General features: G+C 23.2%; 12 protein-coding genes across 12 annotated transcripts; 6 read left to right on the forward strand and 6 right to left on the reverse strand.

Moving 5' to 3' along the window:
• Nucleotides 1-1,764: 1,764 nt before the first annotated feature.
• On the forward strand, nucleotides 1,765-6,438 carry gefK (Ras guanine nucleotide exchange factor; the record flags this gene model as incomplete). Its single annotated transcript, XM_630377.1, has 1 exon — nucleotides 1,765-6,438. The coding sequence occupies one exon, from the start codon at nucleotides 1,765-1,767 to the stop codon at nucleotides 6,436-6,438; it is 4,674 nt and encodes a 1,557-aa protein (XP_635469.1).
• Nucleotides 6,439-7,258: 820 nt separating this feature from the next.
• DDB_G0290945 (hssA/2C/7E family protein) lies at nucleotides 7,259-7,593 on the forward strand (the record flags this gene model as incomplete). Its single annotated transcript, XM_630378.2, has 2 exons — nucleotides 7,259-7,271; nucleotides 7,349-7,593. The coding sequence occupies 2 exons, from the start codon at nucleotides 7,259-7,261 to the stop codon at nucleotides 7,591-7,593; spliced, it is 258 nt and encodes an 85-aa protein (XP_635470.2).
• A 407-nt stretch (nucleotides 7,594-8,000) lies between these two features.
• DDB_G0290903 (hssA/2C/7E family protein) lies at nucleotides 8,001-8,308 on the reverse strand (the record flags this gene model as incomplete). Its single annotated transcript, XM_630379.1, has 2 exons — nucleotides 8,001-8,215; nucleotides 8,296-8,308. The coding sequence occupies 2 exons, from the start codon at nucleotides 8,306-8,308 to the stop codon at nucleotides 8,001-8,003; spliced, it is 228 nt and encodes a 75-aa protein (XP_635471.1).
• A 290-nt stretch (nucleotides 8,309-8,598) lies between these two features.
• Nucleotides 8,599-8,924, forward strand: DDB_G0290905 (hssA/2C/7E family protein; the record flags this gene model as incomplete). Its single annotated transcript, XM_630380.2, has 2 exons — nucleotides 8,599-8,611; nucleotides 8,710-8,924. The coding sequence occupies 2 exons, from the start codon at nucleotides 8,599-8,601 to the stop codon at nucleotides 8,922-8,924; spliced, it is 228 nt and encodes a 75-aa protein (XP_635472.2).
• Nucleotides 8,925-9,555: 631 nt separating this feature from the next.
• DDB_G0290907 (hypothetical protein) lies at nucleotides 9,556-9,820 on the reverse strand (the record flags this gene model as incomplete). The annotated part of the gene is made up of 2 exons (XM_630381.1): nucleotides 9,556-9,737; nucleotides 9,811-9,820. The coding sequence occupies 2 exons, from the start codon at nucleotides 9,818-9,820 to the stop codon at nucleotides 9,556-9,558; spliced, it is 192 nt and encodes a 63-aa protein (XP_635473.1).
• Nucleotides 9,821-10,539: 719 nt separating this feature from the next.
• Nucleotides 10,540-12,007, forward strand: rpa49 (hypothetical protein; the record flags this gene model as incomplete). The annotated part of the gene is made up of 4 exons (XM_630382.1): nucleotides 10,540-10,872; nucleotides 11,024-11,207; nucleotides 11,296-11,554; nucleotides 11,656-12,007. The coding sequence occupies 4 exons, from the start codon at nucleotides 10,540-10,542 to the stop codon at nucleotides 12,005-12,007; spliced, it is 1,128 nt and encodes a 375-aa protein (XP_635474.1).
• A 499-nt stretch (nucleotides 12,008-12,506) lies between these two features.
• DDB_G0290911 (hypothetical protein) lies at nucleotides 12,507-12,739 on the reverse strand (the record flags this gene model as incomplete). The annotated part of the gene is made up of 2 exons (XM_630383.1): nucleotides 12,507-12,592; nucleotides 12,676-12,739. 2 exons carry the CDS (start codon nucleotides 12,737-12,739, stop codon nucleotides 12,507-12,509), a joined length of 150 nt encoding a protein of 49 aa, XP_635475.1.
• A 709-nt stretch (nucleotides 12,740-13,448) lies between these two features.
• mcfS (mitochondrial substrate carrier family protein) lies at nucleotides 13,449-14,424 on the forward strand (the record flags this gene model as incomplete). The annotated part of the gene is made up of 2 exons (XM_630384.1): nucleotides 13,449-13,519; nucleotides 13,638-14,424. 2 exons carry the CDS (start codon nucleotides 13,449-13,451, stop codon nucleotides 14,422-14,424), a joined length of 858 nt encoding a protein of 285 aa, XP_635476.1.
• Nucleotides 14,425-15,047: 623 nt separating this feature from the next.
• DDB_G0290915 (hypothetical protein) lies at nucleotides 15,048-16,466 on the forward strand (the record flags this gene model as incomplete). The annotated part of the gene is made up of 3 exons (XM_630385.1): nucleotides 15,048-15,260; nucleotides 15,400-15,736; nucleotides 15,847-16,466. The coding sequence occupies 3 exons, from the start codon at nucleotides 15,048-15,050 to the stop codon at nucleotides 16,464-16,466; spliced, it is 1,170 nt and encodes a 389-aa protein (XP_635477.1).
• Nucleotides 16,467-16,704: 238 nt separating this feature from the next.
• DDB_G0290917 (hypothetical protein) lies at nucleotides 16,705-16,854 on the reverse strand (the record flags this gene model as incomplete). The annotated part of the gene is made up of 1 exon (XM_630386.1): nucleotides 16,705-16,854. The coding sequence occupies one exon, from the start codon at nucleotides 16,852-16,854 to the stop codon at nucleotides 16,705-16,707; it is 150 nt and encodes a 49-aa protein (XP_635478.1).
• Nucleotides 16,855-17,772: 918 nt separating this feature from the next.
• Nucleotides 17,773-21,352, reverse strand: smc5 (structural maintenance of chromosome protein; the record flags this gene model as incomplete). Its single annotated transcript, XM_630387.1, has 3 exons — nucleotides 17,773-20,182; nucleotides 20,282-20,532; nucleotides 20,618-21,352. The coding sequence occupies 3 exons, from the start codon at nucleotides 21,350-21,352 to the stop codon at nucleotides 17,773-17,775; spliced, it is 3,396 nt and encodes a 1,131-aa protein (XP_635479.1).
• An 817-nt stretch (nucleotides 21,353-22,169) lies between these two features.
• Nucleotides 22,170-27,152, reverse strand: DDB_G0290947 (hypothetical protein; the record flags this gene model as incomplete). The annotated part of the gene is made up of 5 exons (XM_630388.1): nucleotides 22,170-22,240; nucleotides 22,314-22,350; nucleotides 22,705-25,835; nucleotides 25,953-26,103; nucleotides 26,226-27,152. The coding sequence occupies 5 exons, from the start codon at nucleotides 27,150-27,152 to the stop codon at nucleotides 22,170-22,172; spliced, it is 4,317 nt and encodes a 1,438-aa protein (XP_635480.1).
• Nucleotides 27,153-27,500: the final 348 nt, after the last annotated feature.

The raw sequence follows: 27,500 nt of genomic DNA on the forward strand, positions 1-27,500 counted from the left end.
CAAAACTTTTCTTTTATTTTTTTTTTTTTCATAATAATAATAATAATAAAAAAAAAAAAAAAAAAAAAAAACCAAAATATAAAATATTGTTTAAAACAATATCTCAATTTATTAAAGATCACATGTACATTTTGAATAAATCACAAATTCATTAACAATAACCTCTTATTTGCTCAACCACTCACTCAACCACTCACTCAACCACTCACTCACTAACACCACATCCAACTATTTTTATCTCTTTTTTTTTTTTTATTTTTTTTATTTTTTTAAAATCTTTTATTTTTTAATCTTTTATTTTTATAAGGGAAAGTGTGTGATAGATTATAAATTAATTAAAATTTTGAAAATATCCAAAATCGAACATCCATACATGTTCATTTTAATATCACAAAAATAAAATAATAATAATAAAAAAAAAGTTATAAAATAATTATAATAATAATAATAAAACACATTTTAGTCAATCATTTAAATTTTATTTTATTTTAAATTTTTTATTTTATTTTTTAATATTTTTTTTTATTTTTTATTGTAAACACTTTATAATTAAAAAATTCTTATTATTCTTTATTTTTTATTTTTAAAATTTTTTATTTTTTTTTTTTTTTTCTTCTCTTTGTATTTTATATAAATTTTGTTTATGTATATATATTTATTTATTTTTATCCAAAAATTTTGAAACCTACTCCTTATAAATTTTAAAAAGTTTTATTATCAGGGTTGGTATTTTATTACATTCGTCATGAATGATTAGATAGGTAGTAATAGCAATAATTTAAACAGTGGTTTAAACCAACAATTGATACTATATACTACCTTCTATTTTACTTTTTATTTTTTTTTTATTATTATATATTTTGTTATTGTTGTTATTTTTTTTTTTTAAATTAAAATAAAATAAAACATAATTACTGTTATTTTATTATAAACCAACAATAACAAGTAATTTTGGCTGATATTTCATTTTTTGCAAGTGAAATGATAGAACAGACCCCCTTTTTTGTATAATTATTTTTTTTTTTTTTGTTATTCTTTTTATCTACCAAAATCTTCAATAACAACAAACAACAGTTACTACAATAGCAAAAAAAAAAAAAAAAACATGGTATTTGATTGTGCTGTGTGTTGTGTTTATTTTAATAGTAATAACAATAAAAATTTAATCTATTAATTAAATCATAAAAAAAAAAAAAAAAAAAATAATTAATATTTTGTTTTGTTGTTTTTTTTTTAATTTTAATTTTCCCCCTTTTTTTTTTTTTTTTATTCTATTGATTAATAAACATTTCAAAAATAAAAAAACATTTTATGTGTTATTTTTAATCCTTACCCCTAAAATTTCCAAATTGATAATAAAAATAAAAATAAAAATAAAAAAAAAAAAAAAATAAAAAAAAAAAAGAAAAAGAAAACAAAAACAAAAAAAAAAAAAAACAATTATCATAATTGAAACTATTTTTTTTATTTTTTTTTTTTATTCTTAAATTATTTTAAAATTCATCACTCACACACAATCCATCAATTGTTTAATTTTCAATTTATTTATTTATTTAAAATTTTAATTTTAATAATTTTATTTTTATTTTAAAATTTTTTGGATCTATTATTAATTAATTAATTTTTTTTTTTTTTTGCCATTCAATTTATTTCAATTTACCAAAACTCAAAGAATTTTTTTATTTCTTTTTTTATTTTTTTTTTTTTTCATTCAACACACTAATTTGTGATTGGAAAAATTTATCAAATAAAAAAAAAAAAAAAATGGAACCAACAATCAATCCTCCTGTAAATCTACCACCACCTGTACCATCAAGATCAAATTTAAGTTTAAACTATTCCAACAATAATACAAATAATACAAACAATACAAATAATACAAATGATTTTAAAAAGAAATTACAATTTCAATTACAGAGTTCACCCTCATCACCATCATCACCATCACCAAGTATTATATATAAAAAGACACCAGCTGTAAATAATAATAATAATAATAATAATAATAATAATCATATAAATAATGGGAATGTGAATGGTATAGGGCCTGGAGGTGGAAATAGTTATATTAGTTCACCACAATCATCACCAATACATACAAGCTCAAATGGCATTAGTTATACAGTTACCACCAATTCGCCACCATTATTACCGGTTGATAATAGTAGTGGCTATAATAATAATTTAAATTCAACCTTTGTAGAAACATTATCATCATCATCACCATCGCCGATTAAAACAACAACAACACCACCACCACCAGTTCCAAGTAAATCAAAATCAAAATCATCTGAAAAACTATCTGTAAAATTATTAAAAAGTAATAGTAAACCATCATTAAATGATTTATATCAACAACAACAACAGCAATCCAATCCAAATTCACCAACTACACCACCATCAAATTGTAATATAGAATCAATACAACCACCATCATCATCATCATCCTCAACCACACCATCAACATCACCACAATTACCAGCAATTTATAGTAAATATAGTAAAATATCATTACCACAACTACCATTACCACCATTTTTACCACCATCACCACTTGTACAATCTACTTCATCTCCATCCTTTTCATCTTTAATACTACCATTACCATCATCTCCATTACCACCACCACCATTAACAATACCAAATAAAGTACCACCATTACCAATGAGACTACCACCACCACCACCACCACAACAACTAGATCAAATGTATAGTAATAATAATCAACAACAACAACAACAACAACAACAACAACAAAATAATGAATCAAATTCCACAACAACATCAGAAGGTGGATTAACACCAGAGTCAGAATCAAAATTATATGAAATTGCATCTCAACCACCATCAACACCAAGATTAACACATGAATCAAAAGTTATACCATCAGAGATTGAACTTTTAATTAAATTTTATCCATCACCATCACTTAGTAGTGGTAGTTTATTAACGATACCATCAACCATTGAAAAGAGTTTTATTTTTTCACCATGTTCAACGGTTGATGAAATTTTATCAATTATAATACCAAATTTTCAATTTCATAATGGTTTAAAATGTTTTGCAAAACATACATTTAATAATGAATGGGAGGCAACACATAATGATCCAGCAGCAGCATCATCATCTATTATTGATGATCATGAATCATTTGCATTGTTTAATCAAAAATCGCCAACTATACCACTACATAAAGAGAAAACTATATTAGAGTTATCATTACATGATAGAGATGTTTTAATATTGAAAACCGTTTCATTAGTATTTACATTGGTTAAAGTTCAAATACCACATTTTACAGAGAATTCATTAAGTGCTACTGCAACAGTTAAATTTAATCAATTCACATCAATTCGATCAATAATAAGAAAATTATATTTAAAATATCATAATAATGTTGATATTTCAAGACATGGTATATTTTTAATAAATGATAATAATAATAATAATAATAATAATAATAATAATAATAATAATAATAATAATAATAATAATAATAATAATAATAATAATAATAATAATAATAATAATAATAATAATAATAATAATAATAATAATAATAATAATAATAATAATAATAATAATAATAATAATTTACATCAACAACAGGATGAATTATCATCATCAATACAATTAGAAGAAGAAGAATTATTTTCAACATACAATATTAATTCTAATAGTAATTTAGTATTTAGGACAATTTCAAATCAAGAGAATGATATTTTAAATTCATCACAAAAGATATTGAATTTAAAGATATTAATATCATCAACATTCTCACGTAATAATACATTGAATTTAATGTTTGATCCAAGGGATTCAGTTTCAAAGGCTATTAAAGTCACTGGCTTGCGTACTGGTTTATTGGATAGTTTAAATAAATGTGGTTTCTATTTAACACCATCAGAAGATGATGATGAGGGATTTTGGATGGATGAAGAATTAACACTTGAAATGTACAATTTAAAGAATCACACATTCTTATCATTTAAAGAACGTTGTAAAAAATATACCATTTTAATTAAAATGGGTGGTGCTAGTAATGGTAATGGTAATGGTGATTTAACATGGAGAAAATGTACATTTAAATTTGATCAATTTACAAAGGTTTCAACATTGTTCAATATATTAATAAATAATGAAAATATAAAGAATCCAAAAGATTATCATTTAGTAGTTAAATCAACTGGTACTTCATTAGAGAAACATCGTTATCTTTGGTCATATGATATAAAGTCACCTTATGAAATTGAATTTAAAGAGTATCCAAACAAATTATTAATTTTTAATCCACAAAATGGTGAAAAGAATTTTGTTTATGTTGATTTCAATGAACCAATTAAAGATGTTTGTGCAAGATTATCACAAACATTTTCTTCACCAATTGATTTTGGTTCAATATCAACAAATAATAATAATAATAATAATAATAATAATAATATAAATTCGAATTCAAATGGTAGTAGTGGTGCAGGTGGTGCAAATAGTAATGCATTAACATCATCCACAAATTCAGCATCAACAACATCATCATCAACTCCAACTACACCAGAATTACCACCACAAGTTAATCATGTTAGAGAAAGAAGTTATACTTTTAAAAGATTAGGTCAATTAAATAATACAATAGATTCAAGAAAATCATTAAAAGATCAAGGTGTTTTACCAAATGATGCTTTAATGTTAGAAGTTATACAAGATGATTCAATAGCAACTAATAATAATAACAATAATAATAATAATAATTCAAATACAACAACGACAATAAAAGATAAAAAAATTAATAGAAATAGTTTACCAAGTTCAACAACTATGGTATTTGAAGATTTAGTTAAAGATGGTACAATTTTATCAGAAGAAAGACAAATTAATATTTGGGATGAACCAGCAGATTCAAATGGAAATATAATTTATTCAAAAACTGTCACAAATAATTTAAATGCAGAGATTGATGCAGCTACATTGAATAAGTTAATCATTCGTTTAACAAATCCAGTTTTTCATGATTTAACATTTATGAAAACATTTTTAATGACTTATTCATCCTATACTACAACTACGACTTTATTAAAGAAACTGTTTGAAAGATTTCAAGTACCAACTCATATCGATGAACGTGAAAGATTGTCAGCTCAACTTCGAGTTGCAAATGTAATTAAATATTGGGTTGAACATCATTATGAAGATTTTTGTCATGAATCTACAAAGTTAATGGTTGATTTCGTAGATACTCATATGATGATTGCTTTTCCAACATTGGGTGTACAAATTAGAAATTGTATTCTAAAACGTACTTGTGGTTTTAAATCTGAATTGGTTAGAACTCGTTCAAATGGTGCTTTAACTTCACCAAGAACAAATTTATCTTTATCATTTACAAATTTAAATAATAGTAGTGTTGGTAGTATTGCAAATACTTCATCATCAACATCAACATCATCAACATCATCATTATTATCATCAACAAATTCAATTTCAATTTCATCATCATTATCATTATCATTTAATAGTGGTATTAATTCACCATCGATTTCACAAAATACACCTTCATCACCATCTTTAATACCATCATCACCAAGACCTATTACATCATCATCTTCAGTTTCATCTTCAACATTATTAAAATCACCATTATCACAACAAGCAAAGAGTAGAATACCAGAGACTAAAACCAAAGGTTTCGCAAATCCAAGAAATCTATTCGATTTCGATGATGAAGAGATCGCTAGACAATTGACACTCTATGATTTCCAATTATATACAGCTATTAAACCAACCGAATTTTTAAATCAAGCTTGGAATAAACCATCGATGGCCTCTAGAAAATCACCAACTATTCTAAAGATTATCTCTAGATTTAATGATATTTCACTTTGGGTAGTTTCATTAATTTTAGAACCTGATCGTGTTAAAACTCGTGCTAAACGTTTAAAGAGAATCATATCAATAGCTGATGAACTTAGAAAATTAAATAACTATAATACTTGTATCGCCGTAATTAGTGGTATTAATAACTCGGCAATTCTACGTTTAAAGTACACTCGTGGTCTACTATCAAAAAAGTATTTGGATATCTTGGAAAATTTAGAGAAAGAAATGAGTTGTGAAGGTAGTTATAAAAATTATAGAGATAAACTTAAAAATTCAGATCCTCCAGTAGTGCCCTATATTGGTGTTTATTTAACAGATTTAACTTTCATAGAAGAAGGTAATCCAAATATCATTAGAGGTAATCTCATTAATTTTGCAAAATATTATCTTATCTATAGAGTTATTTCAGAGATTCAACAATATCAATGGACTGAATATCAATTAAATGTAGCTCCAATCATTCAAACTTTTATTCGTGATGTTTCAATTTCTTCAACAAGTGACGACCTTTATCATTTATCATTATTAAAAGAACCAAGAAATGCTTTAAAATCAGATATTTTTTAAAAAAAAAAAAAAAACAAAAAAAAAAAAAAAACCATTTAAACATTCTTAATAAAAATTTATTAATTTTTTTTTTTTATATATTTTAAACTTGGGTATTAAAAAAAAAAAAAACTATTATTTACCAAAAATTACCATTTTATTTGTTTGTTTTATTTCTTTATTATTTTTTTTAAAATGGTTTTAGTTTTGTTTTAATATTAACAAAATCTACGACGACAACCAATATCGATGTCAAGGTTTATGATATTGGTGTTTGAACCACCACAACCACCAATACCACCCCATCCACTTGAACCACCCATCCACCCTAAACCACCACCACAACCGCCATGAAAGCATGAAATTGAATTATTAGCAAATTCATTAAAAATTAGAGGCACCAATTGAACTTTCCATTGAACCAGTTGAATTTGAAATTGATGAAATTGGTTTTGTTATATAATATATTATTGAAAAAAAAAAAAAAAAAAGAAATATTTACTAAAAATTTCCATTTTATTTGTTGTATTTATAAAAATGTTTTTGTTTTAATTTTTCTAATTTTTTTTTTTTTCAAAACAAATAGTTAATTAAATTGTTTGATTAATTTATTTAAATAAAAAAAAAAAAAAAAAATTTAAATTGATGGGAATTTCCATTTTTAAATAATTTTGTTTAATTATTTTTAACATATTTTGTTGTTTTATTAAAAAAATATAATCAAACAATTTAATAAATTATATATATTAAAAAAAAAAATAAAATAAAAAATAAAAAATAAAATAAAATCATTTATATAAAAATAAAGTTAAATTTAATTATAAAAAATCAATACAAATTAATGGCAATTTTTAGTAACTATTATTTCTTTACTTTTTTTCTGAAATTAATTTCTCAATTACTTACCAATTCAGAACTTAATATATTATAGAATCAATATCATCAATTTCAAACCCAACTGGTTCAATGGGAAGTTCAATTGGTACCTCTAATATTGATGGATTAACTAATAACAATAATTCAATTGCATGTTTTGATAGTGACTATAGTGGTTTAAATGGATTAGGTGGTCTTGGTGGTTTCAATGGTGGTGGTTGTGGTGGTTGTGGTGATTCAAACACAAACATTATTAATATTGATATCGATTTATGTCGTCGTGGTCATAGATGTTGTTAGTTTACTCTTAAAAATTTAAATAAATTAATTTTTACAAAAGTTTTTTTCTTTTTTTAAAAAAATAACAATAAATAAAATATTTAATTTATTTTAACCCACACTTACTTTTTTTTATTTATTCAATGTCTAAATTAAGCTACAATTTAAAAAATTAATAAAAAAATAAAAAAAAATTAAAAAAATAAACCCAAGAACTTTCAAAATGAATTTAATATCTGTATTTTTTTATTTTAAAAACTTATAATAATAGTTTTTATCTTTTTTATTTTTAAAAAGAAGAAAAGAAAAGAAAAAAAAAAAAAATAGAATAAAATAAAATAATATTATAATGTATTGATTGCCATTTCTATAAATTTAAAAAAAAAAAAAAGATAAAAACTATTATTTTATTTATTAATTTGAATAAATTAACAACATCTACGATGACGACGACGACCAATATCAATGTCAAGGTTAATAATATTAACATTTGAACCACCACAACCACCACAACCACCCCATCTTCCCAAATCATTATCAAAACATGCTGTTGAATTATCATTGAAAACTGATCCAGTATAATTAAGGGTGGCGATTGAACTTGATGTTGATCTTGTTGGATTTGAAATTGATGAAATTGAATCTAAATAATTAATTATTTTAAAAATGTTAATATTTTCTAAAGTATTTACTTGATTCATTCAAGGGAAAAAAAAAATTTACTAAAAATTGTCATTTTTATAATTTTTATTTGTTTTTGTTTGTATTTTGTTTTTATTTGTTTAATAATAAAAAAAAAAATTAAAATTTATAGTTTTTTAATTTGTAAAAAAAAAAAATTAAAAAAAAAAAATTAAATAAAATTGTATAAAAACACCCATATTTTGTTGTTTAATAATGGAAATTCCCATCAATTTAAATTTTCTTTTCTTATCAAACGATTTAATTAACTATTTATAATGAAAAATTAAAAATTTTAAAAAATAAAATCATTTTAAAAATAAAAAAAACAAAAAAAACAAATAAATGGCAATTTTTAGTAAATATTATTTTTTCTGTTTTTTTTTTTTTCTTTTTTTTTTTTTTTTTTTAAATGACTAACTATAATTTACCATACCCTATTTTATAAAATGTCAGAATCAATTTCATCAATTTCAAATTCAACTGGTTCAATGGGAAGTTCAATTGGTACATCTAATATTGTTGAATTAACTGGTAACAATAATTCAATTTCATGTTTTGATGGTGGCTATGGTGGTTTTAATGGATTAAGTGGTTGTGGTGGTTCAAACGCAAATATCATCAATATTGATATCGATATTGGCCGTCGTCGTCGTCATAGATGTTGTTAATTTTTACTAAATTATTTTCTTTAAAAATTTAAATAAATTAATTTTTACTAAATTATTTTCTTTTTAAAAAATACAATAAATAAAAAATTTAATTTATTTGAACCCTACAATAACTTATTTTTTAATTAGACTATTTCAAAATTCCACTCAAATAAATATAATAGTAATATAATAATTACAATAATAATAATAATAATAATAATAATAATAATAATAATAATAATAATAATAATAATAATAAACCAATCACTTTTTCCTAATAAATTATTATTTTTTTTTATTATTAAAACATTTATATTACTTGGATAATAAATCTAGGGAAATTTCAAAAAAAAAAAAAAAAAAAAAAAAAAAATGAAAAGAATGTTTCTGTTGGGTGAACAAAACAAAATAAATAAAAATTAATTAATTATAAAATATCAAGATATAGTACATATTTTTATTTATTTATTTACTTATTTATTTATTTAATTTGTGATTAAATGATGGAGTGTTGGTGGTTCATTGTGGTTAAGTTTTTTTTTTTTTTTTTTTTTTTTTTTTCTTAACTCTTGATGATATGTTTAAACCATGGTTTAGGAAATTATTTTTGGTTTTATTCTATTTTTTTTATTATTTTTGATCCAATTAATTAAACAAATAAAATTCCTTTGCCCTTGAGTGTTGGTGAGACAGAGTCAAATCCTTTTTGCTTGTTTACACCCCCTGTAAATTTATTATCTCCAAATATAATTTGAGGAGAAGTTGAAGTTTTAACAGTGATAACTGATGAAGAGGATGACTTATTTTTAAAATTTAATTTGGTGATTGAATCTTTATTTTTTAAAAAAGAATTGTTAATAAAAAAAAAAAATTTTATTTTATTTGTAAATAAAATAATACTTACCTATAATCATTTTATTTTTTTGTTTATTTATATTTTTTTTGTTTGAATGTATTTATTGTTTGATAAAAAAAAAAAAAAAAAAAAAAAAAACATTTTATACGTTTTTTTTTTTTTTATTTTATTTTATTATTTTATTATTATAATTAAGATCAACAATCAAGATACAACTGAATTTAAAAAAAAAAAAAAAAAGAAAAAAAAAAAAGCACAACACCAATCCCACCACGAAAAAACTAAAAATTACAAAAAAAAAAAAAAGACATCCTCACAATTTTTTATTTCTTTTTTTTTTTAAACCTTTTGCCACCATCTGATTTTTTTTTTTTTTTGCCACTTGAAAAAGGAAATGTTTTTGTTACATAAAATAATAATAATAATAATAATGATAATAATAAATAAAAATAAAAAAACTAAAAAGATATTCTAATTATTATTATTATTATTATTATTATTATTTTTTTTTTTTTTTTTTTTTTTTTTTTTTTTTTTTTTTTTTTGATTGTAATCCAAAATTGGTTTAAAATAAAAAATAAAATAAAATAAAAAAAAAATAAAAATAATTTTTTTTTTTTTTTTTTATTTTTTATTTTTTTTTTTTTTTTTTTTTGGAAAAAACGAAACGAATAATTTTTTTTTTTTTTTTTTTTTCTTTTTAATTTTTTTTCAGAATAATTTATTTATAAATATTTTATAAATAATTAATAAAAATATAATATAATATAAAACAATATGTCAAATTTAACAGTTAATGTTATTGAAGAAAAGAATTTAGGAGATAATAAACCATGTGTATTAAAATTTTCACAAGGTTTACCACCACTTTCATTCATTGAGAAAGAACCAGAATTCATTAGTATGAGTACAAAGAATAAAAGACATAGAGTTGTTTTAACCAATACAGATCAATTAGAATATGAATCAGAGGATAAAGATTCAAAATATGCAAAATACGCAATTGGTATCTTTGATAAAAATACAAAACAATTAAAAATTGTACCAACTAAAATACAAACTATGAATCAATCTGTTATTGGTTATACCTTAACTTTAGATTCTTCTTCTGTATGTATTATTATTATTATTATTATTATTATTAATATTATTATTATTATTATTATTATTATTATTATTATTATTATTATTATTATTATTATTATTATACTATTTATTTATATTTTTATATATACTAACAATATATTATTATTATAAATAGGTAATATCAAGAGAAGAACGTTATGATAAAATTAAGAAATTGGCAGACAGTTTTGGTTCTAAGATTACAAAGAAGAAGATGCAAAAAATGGAGATGGAAAATGTAGAAAACTTAGATTACGAAAAAACAACTAAATCAATTGATGCTGTTAAAAATGAATTGGCTGATATTGAATCAAATGAGAGTAAGAATAATAATAATAATCACTCATCATCATAATACAATTTGTTTATTAACTATTTTTTTATAATATTATAATTGAATTTAAATAGAACCATTTGATTTACCAGATTTTGATGCAGAAACAAATGATGTTAGAAAGATATATAATATTGAAGCAATTTTGCCACCAAGAATATTCTTTGGTTTAAATCATCAACCATTTTTAGATATTATTAGCAAAACATCAGAAGCACCATCATATTTACCAGAATACTTTAAAGATCAACTCAAAAGATTTGAAGATATTAAAGATGAAGAAAAAGTTGTTTATAATTGTAAACTTTTAACCTTTATGTGGTATTCAATGATGTAAAGTATTAAAAATAATTATTATTTTTGAATATAGTGATGGTGATAGTGGTGGTAGTGGTGGTAGTATAAATTATTAATTTTTTTAATTTTTATTTTAGTTTAATGAAATCTAAAGGTGGTCATGAACCATTAATTAAAGAAGGTTGTACAAGTGAAGTTATTAATTTCTTAGTTTCAATATTTGGTAGTAAAATCAATCATAAGAAATATAATATTTCTCAAGATGATAAATTAAAGATTTACAATTATCTTGCAATCTTTGCATTAAAACTTGAAGATTTCCAAATCACTGATATTAAATCATTGGCACAATCATTATCACTCACTTCAAGTTCTTTTGAAAAACATTTCACTCGTGTTGGTTGTAAAGTTGTTAGAATTGGTTCTGAAAAGAGATCTGTTAGACTTGAAGCACCTTTAAAATTACCAAAAGCAAGATTTAGCAATTAAAAAAAAATAAAAAAAATTTTAAAAAATAAATAAAAAAAATAAATAAAAAAAAAAAAAGATAAATAAAAAAAATAATGGTAGTAGTAATAATAATAATAATAATAATAATAATAATAATAATAATAATAATAATAATAATAATAATAATAAATAATAATAATAATAAACACCCTAAGATTTTATTTTATTTTATTTTAAGAAATACAGTTTATTTTTTTTTTTTTTTTTGAAAAAAAAAAAACATTCACAATCAGGGCGATGGGTGATCTGTGTGTGTTGTATTTTAAAATAATATATATTATGGCTTTATTCTTTATTTTTTTATTTATTTTTTTTTTTTGCTTTTATTTGGCTATGTACAAATTATAATTATAAAAATATATCATAATGTCGGAGTATTTGTTTTTTTTTTTTTTTTTTTTTCCATTTGTTTTTTGATAGTTCTTTTTTTGCTTTTTTTAGTTAGTTCTTTTTTTTTTTATTTCCATTTGTTTTTTTTTTATTTCAATTTAATTTCACAATTAATAAAACCTAAAAAGCTTAATATTCTTGATGTTGCCATTTTACCTATTGTAAGTCCAACCACTAAATAAATTAAAAAATTATATATATATATTAATATATTTCTTTAAAATATATAAAATATAGTTTTTTAGTTTGATAATTACAAAATAAAAGTTTTTTAATTTGCTTATACTCTTCAATTTGTTGTTGTGGTTGACTTTGGTGCATTTTAAATGTTTAAGGATAAAATCATAAAAAAAATTAAAAATAAAAAAATGAAATTAAAAAAAAAAAAAACAAAACGAAAAATTTGAAAAAAATTTGAAAAAAATAAAAAAAAAGAGAAAATCATTCTTTTTTTTTTTTTTTTTTTTTTTTTTTCTTATAATTATTATTCATAAAAACATAGTTTTTTTTTTTTTTTTTTTTTTGTTTTTTTTTTTTTTTTTTAATATATATATATAAGTATATTGATAAAATAAATAAATAAATAAATTAATAAAAAAAAAAGAAAGAAAGAGTGTGATGGTTTTTCTTTAAAAAATTTTAAAAATAAAATCAAATCAAAAATTTTTTTTTTTTTTTTTACTTTTTTTTTTTTTTTTTCTAATATCAAAATGTATAACAAATGAAATTAAGTAAAAAAAAAATCATTTTCCCACTTTTTTTTTTTTTTATTTTTTTTTATTTTTTTTGTTTTTTTTAATAAAAAAATATAAATTTAAATTTTTTCAAAATTTTTTTTTCCTTTTTTTTTTTATGAATTACATTCAAAAGGGGGAATATTTTCGAAAATATTATATCTCATAATAATTACAATAATCTCAACTTAAAAAAAAAAATAGTAAAATTACCTTTTTATAATTTAGTCAAAAAAAATAAAAAAAATAAAAAAAAAATAAAAAAAAAATAAAAATAAAGAAATAAAGAAATTAAAATGTCAACAGAAAGAGGTTTAAAAGATAGTATAGCCGGCACAGTTGCTGGTGCAGCTTGTTTATTTACAGGGTATATTAAAAAAACATTTATATAAAATTATAAATTAAAACTACACATCATATTTACTAATTTTTTTTATTTTTATTTTTTTTTTATTATTTTTTTTTTTTTTTTTTTTTTCTAATAGTCATCCATTTGATACAATTAGAGTTAGATTACAAACATCAAATACACCAATTGGTATTATGGAATGTTTTAGAAATACAATAAAATATGAAGGATTTAGCGGATTATATAAAGGTGTGACATCACCATTGTTTGGTATGATGTTTGAAACTGCAGTATTGTTTGCAGGATATGGTCAAATGAAAGTATTATTACAAAAGGATGAAAATACACCACTAACAGTGGGACAATGTGCAATAGCAGGTGGGTTTGCAGGTGTTGGAGCATCAGTGGTGTTAACACCTGTAGAATTGGTTAAATGTAGATTACAAGTCCAAACAACCGGTCCACAAAAATATAAAGGATCGTTAGATTGTTTAGTACAAATTTTAAAAGAGGGTGGTATCAGAGGTGCCTATCGTGGTTTCACTCCAACCATTGCAAGAGAGTTTGTAGGAAATATGGCATTCTTTAGTACTTATGAAACTTGTAAACGTTATTTCAAAAATAAAGAAAACAAACCAAATGACGATGACGAATTGAATTTACCAGCATTAATCATATCTGGTGGTTTGGGTGGTATGGCATATTGGACCGTTTTATATCCTGTTGATGTGGCAAAATCGAAAATTCAAATTAGTGAAGGTGCTGGTCCTTCACCTTCAATCGTAAAAGTACTAAAAGAAATTTACTCAAAAGAAGGTGTAAAAGGTTTATTCAGAGGTTATACTCCAACTATCATTAGATCTTTCCCTGCAAATGCTGCTATGTTTAGTGTTTATGAACTTGTAATAAAATTATTAGGTTAATAATTATTTTTATTATTATTATTATTATTATTATTATATTATTATTATTATTATTATTATTATTATTATTATTATTATTATTATTATTATTATTATTATTATTATTATTATTATTATTATTATTATTATTATTATTATTATTTTTAATTGATTATTTATTTATTTATTTTTTATAATTTTTCTATTCAATTTCAAATTTTTTTTATTTTAATTTAATTTCTTCCAAAACCAAATAATGATTTTCAGAAATGAAATGGGTGGGAATAATATCTGGTTTGATTTTTTTTTTTTTTTTTTTTTTTTTTNNACTTAATTTTTCAGTTTTTTTTGTTTTAGCCGAAAAACACACACTTTTGGGATTGATTATTACCCTCATATTTTCAGAAAAAAATAAAAAAATTTAAAAAAAAATAAAAAACCAAAAAAAAAAAAAAAAGATTTTTTTTTTAACACCAACACAAAAAAAAGTTACTTCGAAATCTACTTTTTTTTTGATTTTTTTTTTTTTATTATAAACACATCATCTTTTTTTTTTTTTATAATCTCTTTAATTTTTTTTTTTTTTATAGTCTCTTAAATTAATTAAACTGCTATGTGTAATATAATAAATAAATAAAAATAAAATGTATAATGAATTAATTAGCAGTAGTAATAATACAATTAATAATAGCAGTTTAAGTGATAGTAGTAGTGATGGTGGTGGTGACGAAAAAAGAACACCAATATTTATAGGAATTTCAATTATTTCATTAGTAATTTATGCAGTATTATCTTCCATTTGTATTTATTCATTTTTTAAATCAATTTATAAAAAAGAGTCTGCTACTCTTTCAAAGGTAAAAATTATTATTACTATTATTAAAATTTTATATATTTATTAGAAAATAAATAATACTAAATTTATTTATTTAATTAATTAATTTTTTTATTAATTAATTTAATTTTTTTTAATTTTTTTTTTATTATTTTATTAAGATTTTCCATGTATTTTGTTTTTTATATACAACAACTAGAATAATTTGGTATTTAAAAAGAGTTGTAGATGGTGAAAGTGCTATAACATTTTTTTTTAATAATATATCATTCCCATTTTATATGTCTGCTTTATTAGTAGTTTTCTTTTTCTGGTGGGAAAGATATCATAGCACCTATGTCAGTAGTTCAGAATTTTTACCAAAATATAAAATGTATTTTATTTTATTTAATATTATGATTTATATAATTCAATATCTTTTAATTTTATTTTTTTATACAATTGCAAATCAAAAGAGAGAAGGTGGTGTAACATATTTATTTAATACATTGTTTCAATGTAAGTTTTAAATTTATTTTATATTTTTTTTTTTTAAAAAAAAAAAAAAAATTAATTTATTAACTTATTTATTTATTTATTTATTTATTTATTTATTTAAAAATATATAGCATGCTTATCATTGTTAGTTGGATTATCATTTTTATTTATAGTTTTAAGAATTTATTTTAAATTTACATCAATTGATAAAGATGTTTGTAGGAATCAAATTAATCAAGTTAGAAAGATTTGTTTTTTAACAGTTGGAATATCATGTTGTTTTATAGTTAGATCAATAATTTTCTTTTATAATCCAATAACTCATGAATATATGAACTATGAAGTTTTTATTACATTTGGTTACTTTTTACCAGACATAATTCCAATCATTTTAAATTATATAATCATTTATAATAATATGAAAACTGAACAAGAGGATAGTTCATTCATTAATATGTTATATGAAAATGAAATTGAAGATGATGAAACTAATGAAGGTATAATTAAAAATAATAATAATAATAATAGTAATTATGTGAATAGTGTTCATGGTAATGATGATTTATTAACGAGTTATTCTAGTACGATTTCAAATACTACAAATACTGTTGTTGGATATTATAATTCTACAACTCATACATTTGGTGGTGATGGTGCTATATTATCAACTTCAACTTCAATACTTCAACAACCTCAACAACAGCAACAACAAAGAAATCAACCAGACGAAGCATCATATTTATTAAAATAATAAATAATTTTTTAATATTAAAAAAAGAGAAAAAAAAAAAAAAAAGTAATAATTATTTTTATAAAAATATATTTTTTATTTATCAATTTCTTAAAGAGTTTAAAACCTGATTTCTATGGCAGTAGTGAACTAGTTTGTAAAAATTTTGATATTTTTTGTGTCTTTTATGGTGAGTTGAATACGCACTGGATAAGGTTTCTCTAAATAAAAGTTTGGAACTTTATGTTGAATGCAAATACTAGGATAGTTTTAAAAGTATTTGCTTTTTTATATAAAACATATGGTTGGGAAGTAGCAGATGTTTACCATTCTCACCAATTACAGAGGTTGTAGTAATTGGAATGGCATTATCCAATGAATTTGGTGGATGTGGTGTTTGAGTCTCCATTGTGATAAAAGTTTTTTTGTTTATTATTTTTTTTTTTTATATCAAGAAAAAGGTTTGCAAAGGTGCATCCATTTCACCATTACCAATTCAAGTAACACCAAGTATTAATCCTTTTGAATTGATAATGGTAATCTCATTGATTGTGAACTGGTTGGCGATGGTGGTGGCGATTTACTACTATACATTCGTTTCAACCACCACCGATGTTGAGGAGAATGATCGTTAAAGAGTTATCAAATTTAATAAAGAGAATTTATTATCATCACATCATCGGTGGTGGTTGAAATGAATTCAGAGTTGAAATCATATAAAGAGGGGTACCATTGTAAAGATATTACTATGGTATTTGAAATTCATGAAGCCGCTGGTTTAATAGGAAAAGAATTTTGTTTGACTGGCTGGACTTGAAAATATGAAATAAAAATGCTAAAAATGTATCATTGGAAAGAGATATTAAAAATGTATTTGAAATTCATGAAAGCGCTGGTATGATTGGTAAAGAATGTTGTTCCACTTGCAACAATGAACCAGAGTACCAGCAAACACATCGGCATTGATTGATATCATAGAGTTAATTAAAAAAAACTATAAAATAAAATTTTAAAAGTAATCCAAAATAATTATAATGATATTTAAAAAAAAAAAAAAAATAGATAATGTATCTACTACTAAAAAATTTATCCATACTTTTTTCTTCTTTATCTATTATCTACTCTTTTTTAAAATCATTTGGAAATCTAAAGATTTAAACTGATTTCTTCTATTTTTTCAAATTTTTAATATTGATGTTGATAAGAATAAAATAAAAAAGTGAAGTTACAATTTTAGAAAGAAAAAAAAAAAAGAAAATAATTTTTAATATTAATTCTTTTTTAATTTTTTTTCTATTTTTTATTATTATTATTATTATTTTAAATTTTATTCATCAGAACTATCATCATCATCATCATTTTCGTCATCAAATTCTTCTTGGATTGTTGCTTTATTATTATTTTTATTATTATTATTATTATTATTATTTTGTAATTGCGGACGACCAGATCTTTTTTCCATAGTTTTTTTAAGTATTTCATTCCATTGTTTTTGAGACATAAACCAAGGACCTGTGAAAACACAAAGAACGGTTGTTTCAGGTGAATAATGTAGATTATGAAGTAATTTTGGAGTGATTAAAAAGTATTGAGGAGAACCTTCACTACTAACGGATTTAACGATTTGTTCGAAAATCATTCTTTCATTCTTTGGATCCATACCTTGATTGATTTCATCTACCACTCTAAAAGGACAAGTTGTTAAATCCTGTAGAGAGATTAGATACAACATGGTACTAACTGATCTTTCACCACCAGATTGTAATTGAGCATTCAAAGTTTTCAAAGAATCTTCATTACGGAATTTAACACGAATATCCACAAAATATTTTGAATAATCATCGGGATGTTGTTCATCGAAACCTAGATGAACTTCACCCAAACAATTGATCGCCTTGAAATATTGTGAGAAACTTGTATTGACTTGAGAGATAAACTCTTTTACAGGTACCAACCAATCCTCTCTTAATCTGCCCATTCGTTTATCGTTATCTTGTAACTCTCTTTGACGAAAGGATATTCTGTCCTCAATCACTTGAATTTCTCTCTTTCTCCCTTCATATTCTTCCAAAACTTTTGGATTATTTGAAATGATGAAATTTGCTTTAGTTTCAGTGGCTGAGATTTCTCTATCGATCTCCTCGAGAGAATGGAAACTGATTGATTTAAACTCCTCTTGAACCTCGAGTGTTAAAGGGCCAACGATTTTCTCTGCTTCGCTTTTCAATCTTTTAGCCTCTTTAACACAGTCATCGAAATATTTGACCAATTCCGCTAGTCTCGTTTTATCAGCTTCAAGCTTTGCACTCTCACGTGCCAAGCTGTCCTCCTCAGAACGTAATTTAGCTTCGAGTCTACTGAGGGTGATTAAAGTATGATCACGGGAACCCATATGTTTGAAATAATCTCTTAATTTATCAGTGATCTCTGATAGAGTATCAGCTCTCTTTGCATAGACCTCCCTTAGTTTTTGCCTGATTTTCTTTTCTTCCTCTTCAATGTTCTCCTCGGTATTTAATTCCTCTAATTTTCTAGCTAAAAATTGAATTCTACTATAACATTTACGACGATCATCAATGGTTGCATTACATTTATTCCTCTCCTCTGTGATGTTACGTTGAGTTGCAGTGATTTGATTTTGTTTTTGTCTAATTTCCTCAGCTGATAGCCTCTCTTGATCAAGACGTACCTTTGCTTGTCGAAATTTCTCTTGAAGTTCATCTTTCTTACCAGTGTTTATACCAGACAACCATTTTGCAACCTTGAAATTGGATACACGTGTGGTTGGTTTTCTATCACCATATCTTGAATAAGTGGTATAGTAGGAACCATTTGGAGTGAAGAAAGAATTGATATGTTTGGTAATAGTATCTTCATTATTCAATGCACGTCTATCGAATACAATACTCTTGAAAATTGGAATACTATCCATGATTGCATTTTTTACAACTTGATCAGCTTCAAATGTTTCATCTAAATAATGCGTGGCACCAATGGATCTGAAATCTTCAATATTATTAACACGCTCCATTTTGAAGCCTCCCCTACTGACCAAAGTGTTTACTCTTAACTTTTTACCATTATCAATGATATTGCTGTGAAAAGTTTCACGATCCTCCATAGATTGGAAAACAAATGTCATCATTAGATTAAAACTTAATGTCATCTCTAAGAATGCGGCATGTTCAGGATTCTGTACATTAATCTCCATACAAATCGGACCAAACACTTTCTGTTTGAATAGATTTTGATTTTGTCTTAACCATTCGTATGCTGAATAAACGTCTCTTTGATCATTACGTAGGAATTCTAACTTTTGAGCTTGAATATTGTTTAATTGTGACATCTCCCTTTGAATTGAGGTACACTCTTGATTGATCATATTGAACTGTCTATTCTTTGCCTCCTTTTCAATCTCCAATTCACCCAATTGTTGATTACAATCTTTCAATTCCCTATTCAACTTTTCCACATTTCTCTTGGTATCTTCATCATTTGGTAATCTTTGCATCTTTGTAGTCTCATCTTGAATATCTTTGGTCACTCTTGCAATTTGAACTTTTCTCTCTTTATCACGTTGTTGTATTCCATCTATTTCCGCTAAAAAATTCTCAACTACAATTACCAACTTACCATCTGTTAATGATAATCTTGATACTTCACTTTCAGTTTGTTGTACTTTTGTTGAATTATCATGAACTTCTTTTCTACTTTTTTCAATTGATTTAGTTTGTTCACTTTTTTTTTTCACAATAAATAATAAATAATAAATTAATAATAAAAATAATTAAAAATAATTAAAAAAAATAAAAAATAATTTTAAAAAAAAAACATACCTAATAATTGATTTAAAAGGTTTTAATTGTGATTCACCATGTTGAACAGTTTTTTCTGCTAGTTCTTTATCATCTCTTGCTTTTATGAATGCAACCCTTGCATTTTCAAAGATTGCCCATGTTCTTTTTCTTTTTAATTTGTCAACAAATTCTAATAACTTTTGTCTTTCTCTAAATTTATCTACATCTTTTTCTAATGATTGATTCTTTTTAACCAAATCATCTAAATTCTTTTTTAATTCTTCAAATGTCTATTTTTTTAATAATAAAATATAAAATATATTAGTATAGAGAGTGGTGGGTGGGTGGGTGTGTGTGTGTATATAAAATTCATACAGTTGATTCTTTTTGATGATTTGATTGTAATCTAATTAATTCTTGATGATTTTCATACATATTATTAATATTGATTGCTTTTTCAGTTTCAATTAATAATTCAGTTGGTGACATTGAAGCGAAACTAACAACTTTATCTTGTGGAAGGAATTGACAAAGATTATCAACTTGTACATTGAGTTTCTTGATGGTTGTTATAAGGTCATTCTTTGAGATTGACTTTCCATTGATATGAAATTCACTACCGTTACCCTCCTTCTTTAGGTCTCTTCTAATGATATAATTATCACCACTCTCATTGTGTAACTCGATTTCAATGTAACCTTGACTACATCGATTCTTTATGAAATCGCCCAACTGTTTTTGTCTACCCAATAGGTTAGGTCCGCCACCTAGTCCAAGTGCAATCGCACAAACTATCGAACTCTTACCTGACCCATTCGGACCAATGATTACGTTTAGTCTAGGTCCTGGCCTAAATTCAACGTCTGAATATGTTACAAAATTATTTAATTTAATTCTTACTATACTTCCATTCACAAATTCCATTCTCCTATTACCACCATTACCATTACCATTACTATTACTACTACTATTTTTATTATTTGGTGTAGGTGTTGGTGCCGTTATATTTTGTGTTGGTTGATTTTCTCTTCTCCTTTTAAATTGTCTTTGTTCTTCATCTTCACTATCACTTTCTTCAACAACTACTCTTTTAGGTATTCTATTATTCATTTTATTTATTTATTTTATTTATCTATTTATTTATTTAATTATTTATTTATTTATTTATTTATTTATTTATTTATTTATTTATTTATTACCTATATTATTTATATTATTATTTAATTTTATTATTATTTTGTTTTATTTTTTTTTACTTTCTTTTTTTTATTATTATTATTATTATTATTATTAGTATTGTTTTTATTTCCTATTTCAATTTATATAAATAGGTTACTACAATTATTTATGTACTTTATACATTATTTATTGTAATGAAAATTAAAATAATAAATAAATAAATTGAAAAATTTTGAAAAAAATAAAAATAAAATTAAAAAAAACGTGTAAAATTTGGCGCAAAAAAATTTCATTAAAAAAAAAAAATAAAAAATAATTTCCTTAAAAAAATAAAATAATTATCAACTAAAATAGAAAAGGTTTTTTTTTTAAAAATTTTTTTGTTTCAGGTAGGGCAAAAATATTATTAATCATTTTATTGTGTTTTTTTTATATTTCTATTTTTTTTAAATGTATTTCAGAAATCAAGAAACTTTTGGATGGATCGAGAAAAGGATCTATAATAAATCAAAAAAAAAGAAAGAAAAACTGTTTTAGTATTAGTAATTTGGATTTATAAGGTACTAATACATATATTTTTTTTTAAAAAAAAAAAAAAAAACAAATAAATATTAACATAATAGTAAAAATAATAAAATTTTAAAGGTTTGTGTGATTCCGGCATTCAGTTATTTTGTTTACTTTTTTTAAAAAAAAAACGAAAATAAAAGGACGTAGTAATTACAAAACATCAAGCCATCACTTTGTTCTAGCATCTCTCCAACGATGTCTCTTCACCTATTGAATCAATATCGAGAATCTTTATAAAGATGCAGATTACTTTTTTTAAAAAAAAGTAATACTAAAAAAAAAACAAATAAAATAAAAAAAATAGAAAAATAATAAAAAAAACGTGATAATAGATTTTCACTTACGATTAACTTTGGTGGCTTATAAAAAAAAAAAAAAATGAAAATGAAAATTTTTTTTTTTTTAAAAGCGAAAAAAAAAAAAAAAAAATTTTGAAAAAAAAAAAAATAAAAAAAAAAAAAAAGTAAAAAATAATTTTTCAAAGACAAGACGAATTACGGAACGTTCCGAAGTTCGATTTTTTTTTTTTTGGAAATTTTTTTCTTTTTTTTTAAAAAATTCTTTATTAATATATATGTGGGGTGTTGGGTGTTATGTATGATTTATTTTGATGATGATGATGATGTATTTTACTTTGTTTGGTGATTTAAAATTGGGTTATTATTGTTATTTGTGTTGTTGTTATTATTATTATTAGTGTTATTATTATTTACACCATTTGTCTGAGCAGTTGAAGCAGCATAAATTTGATGAACTCTCATATGTTCTTTCCACATTAAAGATTGATGTTCTTTTGAACAAAAGTAAGTGGCATAACCAGTTTTAGCACAATTATAACATTCCAACATTGATTCCTCACCACAATAACAACATGGACGTTGTGGTGGTTGAATATGTTTATATTTTTCCAATACTAATTCTCTAGCTCTTTGTTTATCTCTTTCAAATTGTTCTTGTTGTAATTGTTTATTAATTTGTAATTGTTGTTGTTGTTGCTGTTGTTGTTGTAATTGTAATTGTAATTGTAATTGGAAATTTTGATTACTACTATTATTTGAGATCGAATGATTTAAATTACCTGTAATAATTGATGCTGTTGTTGGTTGTTGTTGTTGTTGTTGCTGTATATTATTATTGTTGTTATTGTTATTATTATTATTATTGTTGTTGTTGTTGTTCGCTATATTGTTATTATTATTATTGTTTGAATTTTGGAAAGATTGAAATTGTTGTTGTGATACTTGTTGATGATATTGTTGTTGTAATGATGACAAACTATTTGCAGATGGTTGTGAATAAATACTATTTTGTTGTGGTGGTTGTTGTTGGGTTGATGATGATGAGGAGGATGATGAAGATGAATACATTGATGGGAAAGAAGAAGTTGATGAAGAGGATGCAGAGGAAGAAGTAGATGCAGCTGCTGTACTGCTACTATTATTACCATTGCTTATATTATTACTAAAAATGGATGCATTTGAAAATGGAGTTTGAAACATATTTAAATCTGTGCCAAATAAAGATGATACGCTATTACCTAGAATACTACTATTGTTGTTATTGTTATTGTTATTGTTTATATTTACAGAACTATTATCATTATCTAGGTAACTACTCCAACTTGGTGTCCAATTGAATGGATCACTTGAGTATGTATTTACTTCCTTACTAAATAACATTGACGATGAGTTTGATGAGTTTGATGATGAGGTTGATGATGATGAGGTTGCTGATGATGATGATCCACTATTACTATCCCAATTATTTGCAAATATATTATAATAATTTGTATTAACTGATGGTATTATATTTGAATTTTGTTGTTGTAATTGTTGTTGTTGTAATTGTTGTTGTTGTTGCTGTTGTAATTGTTGTTGTAATTGTTGTTGTTGTTGTAATTGTTGTAATTGCTGTTGTTGTAATTGTTGTTGTAATTGTTGTTGTTGTTGTAATTGTTGTTGTTGCAATTGTTGTAGTTGTAGTTGTTGCAATTGTTGTTGTGATTGTTGTGGTTGTTGTTGTTGTTGTTTTACTTTTGGAGAGTTTGGTATATTTGTATTTTGTGGTTTTTTTGGTGAAAGTGGAATAGTATTGTTGGCCAAATTATTTATATTATTTAAATTATTGGTGTTGATACCATTTGTATTATTTAAATTACCATTGCTATTGTTACTATTATTGCTAGTGTTATTATTATTGTTATTATTGTTATTATTATTGTTATTGTTATTATTATTAATATTAATATTATTATTATTATTATTATTATTAAGTGGTTTAGTTTGTATTATTGGAACAGTGGTATTACCAGATTTTGAAAGATTAGATTTGGCAATATTGGTAGATTTTGAAGGAGTTGCACCTAATGGAGGGAATTCATTACCAAGTGGTGGGAACTCATCTTCATAGTGTTCAGCAGGTTGTTGAGGTAATTGAGTAGCATTAATACCATTTAATAAAGGAGAAGTATTACCTGCTACTGCTGCAGAAAATGGAATTGGTTGTGAAGATGATAAACTGGATTGTGTACTATTACCATTAGCAATTGGTATAGCTGGTGCTGATGTATGTAATGAAATTGGCATTTGATGTAATTGATGAGTTGATGTTGTTGATCCCAAAACTGGGGAAATTGGTGTTTGTGATTGTTGTTGTTGACTTTGTTGTGATTGTTGACTTTGTTGTTGTTGTGGTTGTTCATTTTGTTGTATTATATTTGATTGTAAAGTTGGTGATGGTGGTGAATGTACTTGTGGTTGGTTTGGTGGTGGTGGTGAAATTGATGGTAAAACTGATAATTTAGAATTTTGTTGGTTACTAGTTGTTGGATCTGGTTGAATTGATAATTTTACATCTTTTTTAGTTTTATCGTCAGCAAATGGTTTGCTATAAGATGTTTGAACAGACAGTTTTTTATTTGAAGATTTTGATTTTGAACCTGGTATTGACCATTGATCATTATCATTAATTAAATTTGAATTTGTTGTTTCACACATTGAACATGTTGGCATTGTTATATCTTCGTTAATATATGTACATATATTACAACGCCATTGACCTGATTTCAATTCAACACCATCCTCACTAGTGAGACCATTTTCACTTAAAATACCATCATTATTATCTAAACCATTATTAATTTCTCCATCTTGTTGCTGTTGTAATTGTTGTTGTTGTTGTTGTTGTTGTTGTTGCTGTTGTTGTTGTAATAAATATTGTTGTTGTTGTTGTTGCTGTTGTTGTTGTTGCTGTTGTTGTTGTTGTTGTTGTTGTTGTTGTTGTTGTTGTTGCTGTTGTTGTTGTTGTTGTTGTTGTTGTAATTGTTGTTGTTGCTGTTGTTGTTGCAATTGTTGTTGTTGTTTAATTAATAAATTTTTTTGTTGTAAATTATATTTCAATTGTTGATTTATCCTATTGTTATAATCTTCAAAATAAGCTTCCCATAATGGTGAACCTAATTCAGTTAAATGTGAACCTAATTTCTCGAGTTTAACCAATAACCTATTTAAATGATATAATAGTCTCTCTCTATTATATTCACTGATCACTGGTTTAGTATCTTGTAAATGAGTTAAATGTGCCTCTGGTCCAACCGAGGAACCACGAGTATTTGTTAATTTCTCACAATGTGTTATGAATGGCATATCCTCAACATAATCAATTGCTTCAATAACTTGTAAATGAAATCTAATAACTGTCTTTTGAGCACTTGTTAATTTTGATGCTATCTTTTCATCTAAAAATAATGAACCACTACTATTATCTGATAAAATATTATTACTACTACTATTATTACTAATACTATTCTTTGCTGCTATTTTTAAATCTTTAAATTCACTTATACCTATTTTTTTTTTTAAAAAAAAAATAAAAAAAATAAAAAATAAAAATTAATAAATATTTTTTTTTTTTTTTTTTTTTTTAATTTATAATAAATAAATTTCTATTATTATATACATACTTGATTTTGCCTTTTGTAGTCTATCCTTAACATGTCTTAATTTGCAATGTTTTTCTAATAAATTAAATGCCTGTTCATCGGTTAATTCTTCATCTTCTTTTGGTAATAACATACTCCATTCATTCCAAATACATGTAATAACATCATCAATCTAATAATTTATTTATTTATACAATTTTAGAAATAAAATAAAATAAAAAATTATTAGAAATGTATTTTTTTTTTTTTTTTTTCTTTTTTTTTTTTTAAAAAAAATTTTAATTTTTTACTTACATCCATTTCAACTAATTTACCCCTTCTTTTAGCTTGACAAGATCTATTTTTTAAATTTCTATCACCAAGTACAATTAAACAATCAGCTTTGGAACCAGTTATAATCTCTGCTAAATTTTCAGTTTTAATACTTTGATTATTATTTTCTTCAGTCTTTAAAAATACATCAATACCTTTCTCAAGGAATTGGTTTTGTACTTCCTTTGCAAATCTCATCACTCTTGGATCAGCGGCATACAATACCACCATTTGTAAGAATGGTCTTCTTCCAGCCATCCTACTTGGATTAACTCTACAACTATATGATATAAATTCTTCTGAATCTTCAGATAATGATAAGTTACTTATATTTAAAAAATTATTATTATTATTATTGTTCGTATTTCCATTACTATTATTAACATTACTATTACTACTATTTAAAACTGGTGAAACTAAATTATTATTATTATTATTATTATTATTATTATTATTATTAATATTATTATTATTATTAATATTATTAATATTAATATTATTATTATTATTGTTATTATTATTATTATTATTCCCTGAATTATTCACAAAAGATGAAGAATTATTTAAAACGTTTGTAGAAGTATTATTATTATTAGACCCATTAGTATTATTGTTATTGTTATTTGTACTATTTAAAATTGGTGAAGTTGGAGCAGTTTTATTCTTTTCAGTTTGTATATTGGTATTATTTATTGTAGAGTTGTTTTCATTATTATTATTATTGTTATTATTATTATTATTATTGTTGTTATTATTATTATTTGAAGAGGAAGGTGTTTTTGCTGTATATGCTATAGTGGTTGATGGAGTTGACCCACTACCATATGAATGTGAAAACCTGCATGAATCTCCTAATTTGCATGTACCTGATTTAAAATATTTACAAATAACTGGATATCTACCTGTCATTGTAAATTTATTATTTTTATTATTAATATTAATATTATTGTTATTAATTTTTGTTGTTGTTGTTGTTGTTGTTGTTATTATTATTGCTGCTACTCTTGAAGTGGTTGTCGGTATTGCCGCTTGTTGTTATTATTGTTTTTGATGCTATCTAGTTTGTGTTGTTGTTGTTGTTGGTTGTTGTTATCTCAACTTCAATTGGGTTGTCCTTGAAAAATTCTGTTTTTATTAATTTTTTTATTTTTTATTTTAATTGAAGTTAGTAAGGCGAAAGTTTTTTTTAGAAAAAAAAAAAAAAAAATAAATACAAAAAAAAAAAAAAAAAAAAATATAGTTTTATTTGATTTATAA

This window comes from Dictyostelium discoideum (assembly GCF_000004695.1).
Source record: "Dictyostelium discoideum AX4 chromosome 5 chromosome, whole genome shotgun sequence".
NCBI lineage: Eukaryota > Evosea > Eumycetozoa > Dictyosteliales > Dictyosteliaceae > Dictyostelium > Dictyostelium discoideum.